The sequence below is a fragment of the Stenella coeruleoalba genome, assembly GCF_951394435.1.
Source record: "Stenella coeruleoalba genome assembly, chromosome: 8".
Taxonomy (NCBI): Eukaryota; Metazoa; Chordata; class Mammalia; order Artiodactyla; family Delphinidae; genus Stenella; species Stenella coeruleoalba.
The window spans coordinates 103272538-103286775 of NC_137154.1; the positions used below are offsets into that span (position 1 = coordinate 103272538).

The following is a 14238-nucleotide window of genomic DNA, read 5'->3' on the forward strand; positions in this document are numbered from 1 at the left end:
ATTTCCTAAAACTAGGAAAGTAAGAGATAATACCTACGTAGTACGATCTACTTGAAAAAATGATCATCCCTCTACAAACATGACAAACCTTAAAGCTCAATTATTCAATTTTCTGGATAACTAAATAATTAACCACTCACCTAAAAGCAGCCAAGGAAGCATGTGCCCAAATGTAATATAAAAATAGTCTCAGTGAAATATTCTGAGTATTGCTGGGGTCAAACATTTGAATAATTGATTGAGATGTCCTTACCTCTTGCTGTGGCACAAGTTTTAGGATCAACAATTAAAATTACTCCAGATGACTGCACTTAGCAGTAGATTCGACAGGATACCACCGCTCAGCATTCCATGCAAAAGTGTGCCGAATGAATCATAATCACACTGGCTCAGACCTTATCCACCACGGGATAACTCCAAGTCAAAGCTTCACGGCACTCTGAGGTTCCAGCTCTGCTTTCAGGCCCTGTTTCTGCTTTCAGCAGTTTTCTTGGCCCTGTTTCTGGTCTTTAGTCAAGCCGAGCAGCTTGTGTGTGCGAGAGCGCTGCTTGGAGGAACTTAATCCTCTCTCTCTGCACATCCTGCTTTGCAGCGCAGGAGAACTGCCCCAGCCCAACCACACTTGCAGAACAGGCTTTACCAGTATGACTCCACCCACCAGCTTCACACAGGTGCATATTTTCTGCTCAGAATAACACCACTATGAAATTGATATTCAGTCTTTAATTTTTTAAAAAGTCACTTACTATTCAGTTGTTTGTATTTGCTATCCACATGGGACACAATGTATCCTATAAAAATGATGGTATTTACGCCCAAATAAAATAAGAAAAGTAACTGATCAAGCAGGAAGTATTGTCTGTAAAAGGCTGAGTCATTAAACTGGCAGCAACAGGCTAGGAAAACATGACTTTGAATATCTTTGCTGATAATGAGCTGTGACTGTTTTCTACTTAGACTGGCAAAAAAAATTATCAATTTATACTGCCTCTGTGTGAAAAATTCTGAGATTGGAATGCACAATTTTTTAATATGCAAATAAAAAGTTTTAAAACCTGAAAAGTTTTTTTTGGATTAAAAATCCAGAATTGTGCAACAGTATAATTCAACTATACTTCAATACCAAAAAAATCCAGAATTAAATTTTCCTGATTATGACCTCCTCCTTTATACACTGCCCCAGTGTTAAAATTGTAGCTCTACTTATACAAACATTGAAAAGATTCATTATTTATACTTAATAACAGTACTGCACTGTGTTAACCCAATTAGAATTAGTTGAAGAAATAAATGAATTGGAAGAGATTAACGTATTTTCTGTTCCAAATGACTTTTTACTAATACCAATGTAAATTCATGTTCACATATTTGTTTTTAGTAAATAAAATAATGTTACACGTGCCAGACAGATTTTAAGTACTTTACAGATAGTCTTCATTATAACCCTATGAAGTTGATTCGAATACTATTCCCATCCTAGACATGAGGAAGCCAAGGTGGAGGATTAAGCAATTGCCAAGGTCAAACAAGTAGGAATTGTTGAATTCAAGATACCCAGGGAGTATTTATCATGCACAGTGCCAAAATCTGCTACCGATCAAATGTATTCATTCCTTCCTTTCTGATCATAGCTCTGAATAAAGAAGTGTTGATAACTGGTAGGCCACAACAAGAAAAACAATGAATTGATGTGATTTCACAGTGTGAAAGACCACAGAGAACTCCAGTGTGTGGCAGGAACAAAACATGTTAATTTTTACCAATGGAACAGCTGTGAATTTATGGATTTTGTTGAATAGGAAATGAGGCTCTTAAAGTTTATTCATGGTGGAGAAAGCAAAGCCACCCCTCCTTCTACCCCCTCCTCAGCACTGAAGACAGCAAGGGAGGGCAAGGGAAAGAGGAACGCGAGAGCGAAGGAAGGGGGAAGGGGAAGAGGAATCCCTGCTGTAGAAAAGCCATTTGGGGGAATACTCGGTACAACTTAACACATGAGCACAGAGAGGAATAAATAAATTCGACGGTAGTTTGCCTGAGTGCAGGAGAGTGACAAAATGACCCCCACCTGTAACCTAAAGGCTGCACTCCGTGCCGCATAAAAACACAAGGTAAGAATGAGTGTGTGCCAACACTGGTGAAGCTGGAGTGAGGTCTGTCAATCTAGTTCCCTGCATTGCGACGGTGCCGATTTCCTGGTTTTGATAATGTACAGTATAGTTATGTAGGGTGTTACAACTGGGAGAAGCTGGGTTTTGAGTATATGGGGCCTCTCTGTACTATTTTGGTAACTTCTGAGACTATAATTATTTCAGAATAAAAAGTTAAAAAATATGGCTGACTGAAAAGCATTATGCTCTGTCTTCTAAAGACTGCTGATGGCACAGGAGAGGTCACCTGTTATTTTTCTCTTGTAGGAGGTTATCCTGTGAAGGACTAAGATGTATCCGTGTGGGCAGCGGGGGCAACAAGACAACTCACTGGAAATGCAAAGGCTACCTTCCAATCATTCTGTCATAAAAATTACCCGAATTATTCAAACCCTTGACAGTACGTCTGTAAATTCTGCCAGTTTCATGGCCAAAAACATACCCAGAATTAGATCACATCTCACTCCTTCCACAGCTACCCTCCTGGTCTGAGCCACCAACATCTCTTGGTGGGCTCATCACCACAGCGTACACCCACGTCATCTCCTGTCCTGAGCACAGCAAGCAAGGGGATCCTTTACGTAAGGCGAGGCAGGTCACACAGCTCTGCTCAAAACCTTCTAACATCTTCCCATCTAATTTTAAATGAAAGCCAAAATCCACACAGTGGCACCCGAGCCCCAAGGAGAATCTGATGCCCTTTCACCTCCAGACCTCATCCTATGTCTTGACTCACTCACTGCTCCAGTCAAACTGGCCTTCCCACTGATCCTTTAACAAGCCCCGACACACACTCGCTCAGTGTCCTTACACTTGCAGTTCCCTCTCTGGGAAGCTCTTCCCCCAGGTAACGTGCGCATCTCTACTCCTCATCTCCTGCGAGTCTCTGCTCAAAAGCTACCTTCTAATGAGCCTGTCCCCAACCACTCTACCCTCCTTTGAAATTACAACCCCACACGAACCACACCCAGTACTTCCTAACCCCTGTGCCAACCCCCCTGCTAGGCTTCCTTTTTCTCCAGAGCACTTTCCTGCCTTAGTACATACGTATTGTGTTTGTTCGCCTCTTTCTCTCCCTCTCATCCCACTTAAGTACCAACAACAAAATAACAATGTTTTTGTCTGTTGTGTTCACTATTTTAGCCCTAGTACTTGGTATGCACTCAATAATTGTCTGATCAGTGAATGAACAAATACCAGAAATGATCAGAAATGGAAAAGCTGCTTTATTTATGGCAAGGATTAGATCGAGCCCACCCCTAGCACTGGCTAAAACATAAATGGGAGTTTAGGAAACATTTTTGATAATTACAGTGGACATTATTCTTGTTTATAATTATTAATCAACCGGTTTAAAACAAACACTATGTATAAAGGATACAAATTAATATAAAATAGAATATCTATCCACGAGCAAAACAATCTAAGTGAAGAAGAAAGACACACAAAAAGTGAAGTATCAAATTCAAAATAACTCATTGCCATACACTATTTCCAAGTGAGTGACACAAAGAATAGCTACTGTAGGCTGAAATGTAGTCCCTCGTTATTCAAAACATAGTCTGTAGGACCAGTATTATGGAATTACCTGGGAGTTTCTTAGACATAAAGAATGTCAGGCCCCACCCTAACGAATGATGGTCTACAGTTTTTAACTCTCTCTCTCTCAGGCAGACTGAATGCACAATCAAGTTTGTGAGGCAGCAGCTTAAGGAGCCTTCGTGAAGAACAGAGTAAGTCATCTCAGGCAGAAGAAAGGTCACAGGCAGGGAAAGGGGCAGACCCAAAGTATAAATGAGTGGAGAATAAGGAAACATGCTCTGATGCTGAGCAGAGAGGAGAAAAGGAAAAAGCAGGTTACAAAGATAAGTGAGTTCTCAGTATTTATGGAGCATCTTAAATTCTAGGCTGAAGATTTTGTATATAATTCTGGCACAAAGGGAAATCACTGAGGTTTTCTGAAGTCAGGGATTACAAATTAAAAGCTGTATTCTAAAATTTTATTTTAGTAGTAAATATTAAGATAAAGTAATTCTACAGGCATTAATTGTGCATCCACTGTGCACGTATCCTGTGGGGGAGACAAGGATGAATGAGACACACTTGTCAATTGTGAGGAGACTGCAATTTCGTGAGCAAGTGGAACAGCTGCTGTTAGATCTGACTTGAGGACAAACAGGACACGGGCCTAGGAGAGACGGGTCAGGGAGAGATGGGCCAGGGAGAGATGGGTCAGGGAGAGACGGGCCAGGGAGAGACGGGTCAGGGAGAGACGGGCCAGGGAGAGATGGGCCTAGGAAGAGATGGGCCTAGGAAGAGATGGGCCTAGGGAGAGATGGGCCTAGATAGAGACAGGGCAGGGAGAGACGGGTCAGGGAGAGACGGGCCAGGGAGAGAGAGGCCTAGGAAGAGATGGGCCTAGGAAGAGATGGGCCTAGGGAGAGATGGGCCTAGATAGAGACAGGGCAGGGAGAGACGGGTCAGGGAGAAATGGGCCAGGGAGAGACAGGCCTGGGAGTGACAGGCCCGGGAGAGATGGGCCTGGGAGAGATGGGCCAGAGAGAGACAGGCCTAGGGAGAGACGGGCCTGGGAGAGACAGGCCCGGGAGAGATGGGCCGGGGAGAGATGGTCAGGGAAACTTTCATGGACAAGAAGATTATGGCCTGAGTCTAAATACAAGGAAAATTTCAACTGGGCAAAATGGGGAGGAGGGCATTTCAGACTGTAGGAACAGTCGGTGCAGTAGGAGCAGAGGGAAAGCTATGACACCACGTGGTATGTGCTGAGGACACAGAAACAGAGCCCAGTGAGCACAGGGAGAGAGAGCAGAACGGGAGAACGGAAAAGGAAGATGGCCGGAAGCAACACAGTAAAGTAGTCTGGAGGTATGTTTTATATGTAATGAGGAACTATGGAAAGATGTATTTTAATTAATTAGAGAAGCCTTAGAAAGAATGATGGCTGAAACAAAATTAGCAAATTAAGTAGGTTCCTATAAGCACTTCTTTTCATCTTCCATTCAACACATCTTTTGCCCTAATATCTCTTCTGTTCATATACAGAAATACATTTTTATTTACTCTTGTTGTAATAAAACCAAAACATTCGTTTTTAGAGAGAAAACAATAAATTTTACCTCTATTCAATGTTCCATGGTGGGAAAATTCTGGGTTTTGAGTTAAACAATCGCAAATGAGTGTAATCCATCTGGCGCACAGCCAGGGCTACCTAGGTGTGGACAGTGGCTACTAGGAGAGGTCAGAAGACTTCTGCAAGTTCAGCTCTGAAAGCTCAGGCACAGCGTGGAGCTTTCTGAGTCTCAGTTGCTCCACTAGTTAAAAAACTAATAAGAACCTGCTGTATAAAAAAATAAATAAAATTCAAAAAAAAAAAATAGCGGCGTGTGGGGGACAAATACATTCCGCATCCTTAGTACACTGCAGGGCTGTATCGAAATTCAAATTCCCATTTAAATAACAAAAATACAGTATTCAAAAACTCTAAGGCAACTACAAATATGTGATGTTATGAATTTTCTGTTTTTCCCTGATGCAGAGTGAGAAAGTATTATCTTGATGTATCCCTTACCATGTATTCCGAGAGAAAACCACCCGGGCATTCTAGCATTTTGGAACTCTTTTAAGTCTTACATCAATGCCTCCTAGGGTACTGATTTTCATATCTGATTCTTAAGGTATTTGCCTCCAGAGTAATAAAGTAATGTGTTCAATGGGAGGAATATTCAATACAACATTCCATTTCAGGTAAGTAAAAACCTGAACCTTTTTACTTGCTATAGAGTGGTCACCTCATACTAAAGTGATGTCAGGAAACATGGTTACAGAAGAGCAAAGTGCTGGACATTCAAAGAAAGAAAATGGAAATAATCCAGAAGTAAACAAATGAAAACAAAAGAAAAAAAAAACTATAATTAGGCAAAACTGCAAATAAAACAACAACAACAAAACACAAGATACTAGAGGACCAGTTTCCTAAAAGGATAACACAAGGACTTTTTAATTTCAAAATTATGCCACAAATTCAGGCTGTGTTACCTTATAAACTACTTATAAGGATTTCCTCAGCATTACATCTGATTACTAAGTCTTCCCCCAAAATGAAAGCCTCAGCTACTTCTATGTCTGCTAACAAAAAAATTCAGACAAAAATCTGTGATGCAAACTCTATTCAAGTGGCCATCCAGAGAAGCTCCTTTCCTCACCATGGTCCCATGAAAACTACTGCAATTCACTTGTTTCAGTGGTATACTGTGAAATATTTGCATATAGATTTATACCAACAAATAATATATTAAATAAGCACCTACATAAACTAAATAGACCTAGTTTCAGACACTCCTGAATTTAAATGATATAACATAGTAAATAAACATAAGTCGACAAAAAATAACAGCTGATACTTATTAAGTATCCAGGGGCTTTAAATGCCTTATCTCTAATCTTTAAAAGAATCTTGCCTCACTTCTTAGATGAGGAAATTTAAAATCAGAGAAGCCAAATGACATGCATATGGACAGTAACACATGGCACAGGGATGAAAATTCAAGGCTGCGGCCTGTGCTCTCACCTCTTTGAGCTGCTTTTCACATAGGTATATACATTAAATAAAACATCTGCATTAAATCTGTTATCACAAAATATCTATTTTATGGGGCGGTTGCATTAAGACCCTAAGAAATTACCTATTTGGACAGGGTGGAGTGAAGGGTAGATTATAACCTATGTAAAGTAATATATGATCATTGTAAAGGAGTTAAACAATACAGGAGCAGAGGAAAACAATGAAATGTCTCTTGTTATAGCTACAATCTCATTCCGCTTTCCAGTCAGGTATGTATCCTTCCTGATCCTCTTCTATGAGTTTACAATGGGATTATACTGTTGCGTGATTTGCTTTTTCATTTAACAACACATCACAGAAAAAATCCCCTGGGTTAGCACATAGGCTTCTACCTCATTCCTTTTGAGGGTTGCACAGTATTTCACAGTATGGAAGTATAAAATCTATTTTGAAAAAGTAATTTCAAACATTTGTGTATTAAAGCAATATTGTAAGGAATATTTACCTGGATAGGAGGTAAAAAATGCAAAGTGACCAATTCAAAAATGACAAAGGACTTGAATAGACACTTCTCCAATAAGCACATGAAAAGATGCTCCACATCATTACATTTCTGTATAGTCACCATCTGGGTCAACAGAACATTACCAGCACTTCAGAATCCTCTCTCCTACCCATCTACTCACTCTCCTCTCCAAATGAAACCGCTGTCCAAACTTTATCACCACCGAACAGTCTTGAACTGTATGATTTTGAACTCTCTTTATATATATGGAAGTACCCGGTGTAAGTGTGTGCGTAAATCCGGCTTCTCCCACTCCATATTTATTTTTGTGAGACTCATCCATGTTGCTCCACACAGACATAACTCATTTCATTTTCATTGGTGTGGAAGAATCCACTGAATGAACATGCCTTTATTTATCCATTCCACTACGGATATACTTTTGAGTTCTTTAGTTTTTTGACAATTAGGAATAAGGTTGCTATGAACATTCTATACACATACCTAAGAACGGAACTGCGGGGCCACAAGGTATATACATGACAAACTTAGTAGGCAGTGCCACACAGTGCTTGTCCTGCATTACGCTTCCCTGGCAGTGTATGAGAATTCCCACAGGTTTACATCCTTGCCAACTTTTGGTATCGCTACTCTTAAATTTAAGCATTCTGGTGGGTGTGTTTTTGTGAGTTAATAAAGTTTTTACTTGCATTTCCCTAAAGACTAATGATGTGGAACATCGTGTCATGTGCTTATTCCGCATTTTGGTATTTGTTGTGAAATACCTGATCAAGTTTTCACTCAATTAAAAAAATCAGTTTATCTGTCCTTTTCTTACTGATTCTTTACACACTTTGGTTACGTGACCTTTGTCAGATATATGTACTGCAAATATCTTTCTCACTGTGTGATTTGCCTTTTTCACTATCTTAATAGCATATTACAATGACACTCTGAACTTTAATTAAGTTTAATGATTAAGCTTCTCAGTTATTATTACTGATTTATGTCTAACCCAAGATCATGAAAATAGGTCATGAAGATATTCTACAGTATTCTCTTCTAAGTCTTGTTGTTTTACCTTTCATATACAGATCTATAATTCTCCATGACCTAGCAACTTTTATTGAAATGGCTGTCTTTTTCATAATGCTCTGCAGTGTATGAATCAAGCATCTATATGGACACAGGTTTGTTCCTGGACTCTATTCTTTTCCACTGTTCTATCTATCCTTGCATTAATCTCAGTATCTTAATGAGTGAAGCTTTAACAGTAAGTCTTGATATCTATTGTATTAATTTTCCCACTTTTTTGTTCTTCAAAACTGTCTTGTGTGTTTTGGGCTCTGCATTTCTATACAAATTTTAGAATCGATTCAGAATCAGTTGTCAATTTCTAGAAAAATCCTAACTCAAAGCTTGGGGCATTATCAGCAACTCTGCCCTGTTGGGCTCTGAACTCCATTTGTTGTTCCCTGAGTGCTGCGACATTCTCTACTCCATCAGCTGATACCCTAGGGGGCTAATGTCCCCATACACTGGGGTCACGTATCTGGATGTCCTTCTTCTGCTTAATCTTAGCTCAGTAATTGTTTACTACCTTGTTAACTCTCCAGTCCTTCAAAGAGAGCTTATATTTTTACATTTCTGTCCAAATTTTCTGTTTTCAGAGGGAGGGTTTGTCTAAATTCCCTAGTCCTTCATTTTTAGAAGCTCATGCTTCAAAAGTAAGCTTTGCTTTTCTTCTCTCTTCACCCTCTCTCCACCTTCCGCCCTCTCCCTCCCTCCCCCAAACCCCCTCTTTCTTTCTTTCTGGAAGAAAAGGTGGATAAGGTGGGAAGGTGGGGACTCCACCATGGAAATTATAAAAAAGACCAAATGTTGATCCTAGAAACGAAACACCTGATATGAGAACTGAAGAATTCATTAGATGGGCTTCAGAGAAGCCTGCACAGAGGGAAGAGGTCAACAGAAAGCACCCAAGCTGGAGAGAGGACCAATGAGCCAACATCAAAGACATAACTGACATGTGGAGGAGGAGAGAGACAGAAGGGCGCAAAACAAATATCCGAGGAGATTACAGCTGAGAACACTAAAAACGTGAAGACAGACACCAGTAAATAACTGCTGGGTAAATGCTGCACAGGATAAACACACAGAAATCCTCACCTGCTTCCTTCCTCTTCCTCCCACCTCAGCCTCACCTGCCATTCAACCAGAACCTGTGGGGACTGAACTAAATGCCAATTTCTTTGGGACAAGCGTCTACCTTTCTTCCTCTTTTCTTTCCTCTTCTTTTCTCCACCCCCTCCGCCCCACACACGTTCTTTTCCTTAAGGTACCATGGATACATGCTATCTTGGTCAGGACACAGTGACTCATTCATTTTATTTTTACATACACAAATAATTGGACATATGGAGAACACTAAGAAGAGCTCCAAAGGGAAGGTTTTCCCCATTGCCCTTGTTGTGCAATAATATAGGGAGCTTTAAGTTGCAGTCTTAAACTATCTGCATCTTTCAGATCTGGCATCTAACATGACAGATGGCAATGTTAAAAATAAAGAGAACATTAAAGTTATTTGTACTGCAGGCAAAGACAGTTTTAAAGTGTGAAGCAAGCCTGAGGCTGATAGAATTCACATCATCCTTTTCAAAATGTATTAAGAAGGCACATTTTCCTATGCCAACCCTGCAATGCTGCTCACAACAGATAAAATACTAGCTTTTGAAGGTGTGCTGTCATTATGTATCATTACTAATTTAGAATTAACAATGCCATACAGGTCTATTAACAGAAACCGATTTTCTAGAACTGTCAATAACTGATTAACTTTCTCAAGTTTTAAAAGTTTTGGACGTTATCACTATTAGAAAATCACTTTCATATTCAGAACATGAGAAAGTATAATATTTGATTGATACAATGTAATATCAATATTAAGCTAATATTTAAAAACAGTATATCTCTGAGGTGAAATTATCAAAGATAAGACTTTATAATTAATAAAAGTTAAGCTTACACAGCAGAAATACATAAAAATAATGCACAAGAAATAACAATAAATTTTTGATGTTGAATTTTAATAACTTCAAAATAGTGACCACAAAAACCCATGATCATCTCAATAGATGGATAAAAAGTATCTGACAAAATCCAACACCCTTTTGTGATAAAATCATTCAACAAACTAAGAACTGAAGGGTGCTTCGTCAACCTTATGAAGGGCATCTATGAAAACCCCACAGTTAAAAAGTTACTTAACGGTGAACAACTAGATGCTTTCTCCTAAAATCAGAAGTAAGACAAGGATGCCTGTACTCAGAACTTCTGTTCAACAATGTAACATATCCAGGGCAATTGGGCAGGAAAAAGAAATAAAAAACATCCAAACTGGAAAGGAAGAAGTAAACATATCTCTATTCACAGATGACATGATCTTATATTTAGCCTATCCCAAGAAATCTACTAAAAAACCTATTAGAACTAATAAAATTTCAGCAAAGTTTCAGGATACAAGATTAATACACAAAAATTAATTGTATTTCTGTGCACTTGCAGTGAATAATAAGAAAATGAAATTAAGAAAACAACTGCATTTACAATAGCATCAGAAAGAATAAAAATAAATTTAACAACAGATATGTAAAACTTATACTCTAAAAAATTTTAAACTACAAAATATTGAATGAAATGAAAGGTCTAATAATCAAATGGAAAAATATCCCACGTTCAAGGACTGGAAGACTTAATGAATACTGGCAAGAAGGTAATACTTCCCAAATTGATAAACAGATTCAATAAATCCCTATCAGAATCCCAGCTCTCTTCTCTGTAGAAACTGACAAGATGATTCTAAAATTCATATAGAACTGCAAGGTACCCAGAAAAACCAAATCAATCCTGAAAAAGAATAAAGTAGGAGGACCTCCCAATTGAAAAATTTACTACTAAGCAATGGTAATCAAGACAGGGTGGTACTGGCATAAGAACAGACATATAGATCAATGGAAGAGAATTGAAAATCCAGAAATAAACTCATATGTCTAAGGTCAACTGATTCTCCACAAGGGAGTCAAGTCAATTCAATGGGGAAGGAATAATCTTTTCAACAAATCGTGCTCGGACAACTGGATATCCAATGGAGTTGGACCTCACACCACACACAAAGATTAACTCAAAATGGATCACAGACTAAAATATAAGATCTAAAACTATAAACTTAGAAGAACACATAGGAGTAAATATTGACTTTGGGTTAAGCAACATCTTCTTAGATAAGACATCAAAAGAATAAGTGACAAAAGAAAAAAATAAATTGAACTTCATCAAAATTAAGAACATCTCCACTTCAACAGACATCATCAAGAAAACGAAAGACAAACCAGAATGTGACAAAATATTTGCAAGTCATATTATCTGATATAGGACTTGTATCTGGAATGTATAAAGAACACTTACAATTCAATTAATAAAAAGACAACCCAATTAAAAAATATATAAAGGATCTGAACATTTCTCCAAAGATATACAAATGGGTAATAAGCACATAAAAAGATGTTCAACATTATTAGCCATCAGGGAAATGCAAATCAAAATCACAAAGATATATCACTTCATACCCACTAAGACAGCAATAACCAAAAAAAAAAAAAAGTAACAAGGATATGGAACAATTGGAATTCTCATACACTGCTGGTGGAATTGTAAAACAGTGCAGCTACTTTGTAAAACAGTTTGGCAGTTCCTCAAAAGGTTGAACACAGAGTTACCGTATGGCCCAGCAATCCTACTCCTAGATATATACTCAAGAGATGAAAACATATATCTATACAAAAACTTGTACACTAAGTATTACATTATTCGTAATAGCCAAAATGGAAACCCAAAATGAATGGATAAAAGAAATATTGTATATCCATACAATGGACTATTATTTAGCCATAAGAAAGAATGAAGCACTGATACATGGATGAATCTTGAAAACATTATGCTAAGTGAAATAAGCCAGTCACATAAAGACTATATATTGTATGATTCCATTTATGTGAAATGTCTAGATTAGAGAAATCTAGAGACAGAAAGTAGGTTAGTAGTTGCTTAGGGCTGGGGGGAAGGGAGAGGATGGGGCAGTGTCTGCTAATGGGCATAGGATTTTTTTTTTTAAGTTACTGATGCCATATTTAAACAAGGAAAGAAAACTACAGCCATCACAACCACTAATGAATAAGTACTCACTGAGAAAGTGCTTTTATGTTTAACAAGTTTACCCAAAGAAGGGGGATTTAACAGAGGATAAAAATGCCTTGAAAAGAGACTGAGAATCCCACGGTGAGGGTAGAGAAGGGCAGAGGGAATGTAATACAATCAGGAGAAATACACTTGATTACTCCCTCCTCCTTCTAAAATCTTTTAGTCTTTGTTTTTATTTTCTTTCCAAAAATTTACATCACAATTAAAAGGTTCCAGATGAGGTATTCTGTAAAATTTGTCCAGATTAAATCACCCCAATAAAAACAAAAATTTCCAGTTTTAAATTTTTACCCCCTGTAACACATTGCTCTACATATCTGTAAAATACTCCACATACTTATACAGCACTGTAAATATACTATATAAATGACAACAAATGCTGTTTAAAATAGTTCTGATGTTCACAGGCACTGATAAAATATACATTCCCTTCATTTATTAATTTTCAGCTAATCATACTATCTCCACGTCAATTCTTTAAACCTGGTATTTTCTTTTATAGTTTTATTCATTAATAAGCTACATTCCTACTATATAATTGTAAAAACAAATAATGACAAAGCTTAATGGAGCAAACAGTTCTTAAAATTGTCTAAAATTTTGAATGCACGTAAACCTTTGTGAAATGATCAACAGAGAGAAAAGAATATACTAAAAATCAAAGCCACATAAAATTAAGAGTGCATATTATGACAATAAATGCAAAGAATAGTTAGACAAGCTATGTGCTTGACTGGAAGAGAAAATCTGAATCTTTAAGCAGTTGATAAATAATCACATTCATGAAAAAGTGTACTCACCGGGTTTTGGCACTGAGTTGGTCACTGACTGGGGAACTTTCTGATTAATTAACTCAACACAGTGTCCAGGGAAGAGTCCCACCTAAAGAAGAAAAGCAGCAAAGAGAGGATTTTAAACCAGAGAACAGACCAGTGCATGAACACTGCCAATTCAATTCCAGTAATGTGCTTCACAGCCCCTCCCAATGATTCTGTTATTCCAAGACTCTGTATCACTGATGATGCCAATTATACAAACAATAAAACAATCTGTTGCTATGAGTATATCGAGTTACGTGTTTTATTTGTCTAAATATCTAAGTCTGCTTTCCTAGTTTTACCTTTTAATTTCCCAAGCTTCTTTTACACCAATTAAAATATTTAGTCTGATACCAAGCTATGCGTGCAAGAGGTATAATTTATACCTGTTAATAATTTACTTTGCTGAAATTTCAATCTAGTTGTGTTAACACCTCTGTCAACTTTCATATTTACTGATTTCTCTATATGATTTTAAAAAAATCAACACTAAACCTCATTCAAATTTTTTTGCAAATTTTCTCTTGTTTCTCTCACAGGTTCCATGAAATGACAAGACTAAAATAAATTGGTGAAACAACTGCTCACTTAAAATCCTGGTATCCACTGTTGTTAAAGAGCCCAGTAGTGCGTGGATAAGTGGGAAAGCAAGAGAAGAAAACAACCAATCTCGGCAGTGGTAACAGACTCTGGCTTCACGCCAGTTTGACATGGTAGCAGGATTGCTCATGGTGTTAGGTAGATTCCCAAGGAGCTGTATTAGTAAAATACTGAGCTCCAGATCACCCAGAGATACTACATCGCCAACAGAATGAATAGAGAAACAAAGAGCCAGGAAACAAAAGTAAAAAGGGAATTTTTACCAATATTTATAGATGTTTTCTTAGATGGGAATATAATTGGGCTGCCAAGCAGCAGATGTTAAAGCTG

The 14238-nt window shown here is 37.9% G+C and overlaps 1 protein-coding gene across 8 annotated transcripts in view; it reads right to left on the reverse strand.

The window, feature by feature from the left end:
• ARHGAP32 (Rho GTPase activating protein 32) overlaps positions 1–14238 on the reverse strand; it is a 272293-nt gene that overhangs the window by 58308 nt on the left and 199747 nt on the right. For 7 of the 8 annotated variants that reach the window (XM_079929489.1, XM_079929486.1, XM_079929487.1 and 4 more), the window contains one exon: positions 13291–13372. In XM_079929489.1, coding sequence (XP_079785615.1) covers positions 13291–13372 — 82 coding nt within the window. Of the gene's footprint in view, positions 1–253; positions 1039–13290; positions 13373–14238 lie in introns of those variants that run through there. The other variant, XM_079929490.1, reaches the window with a different exon arrangement.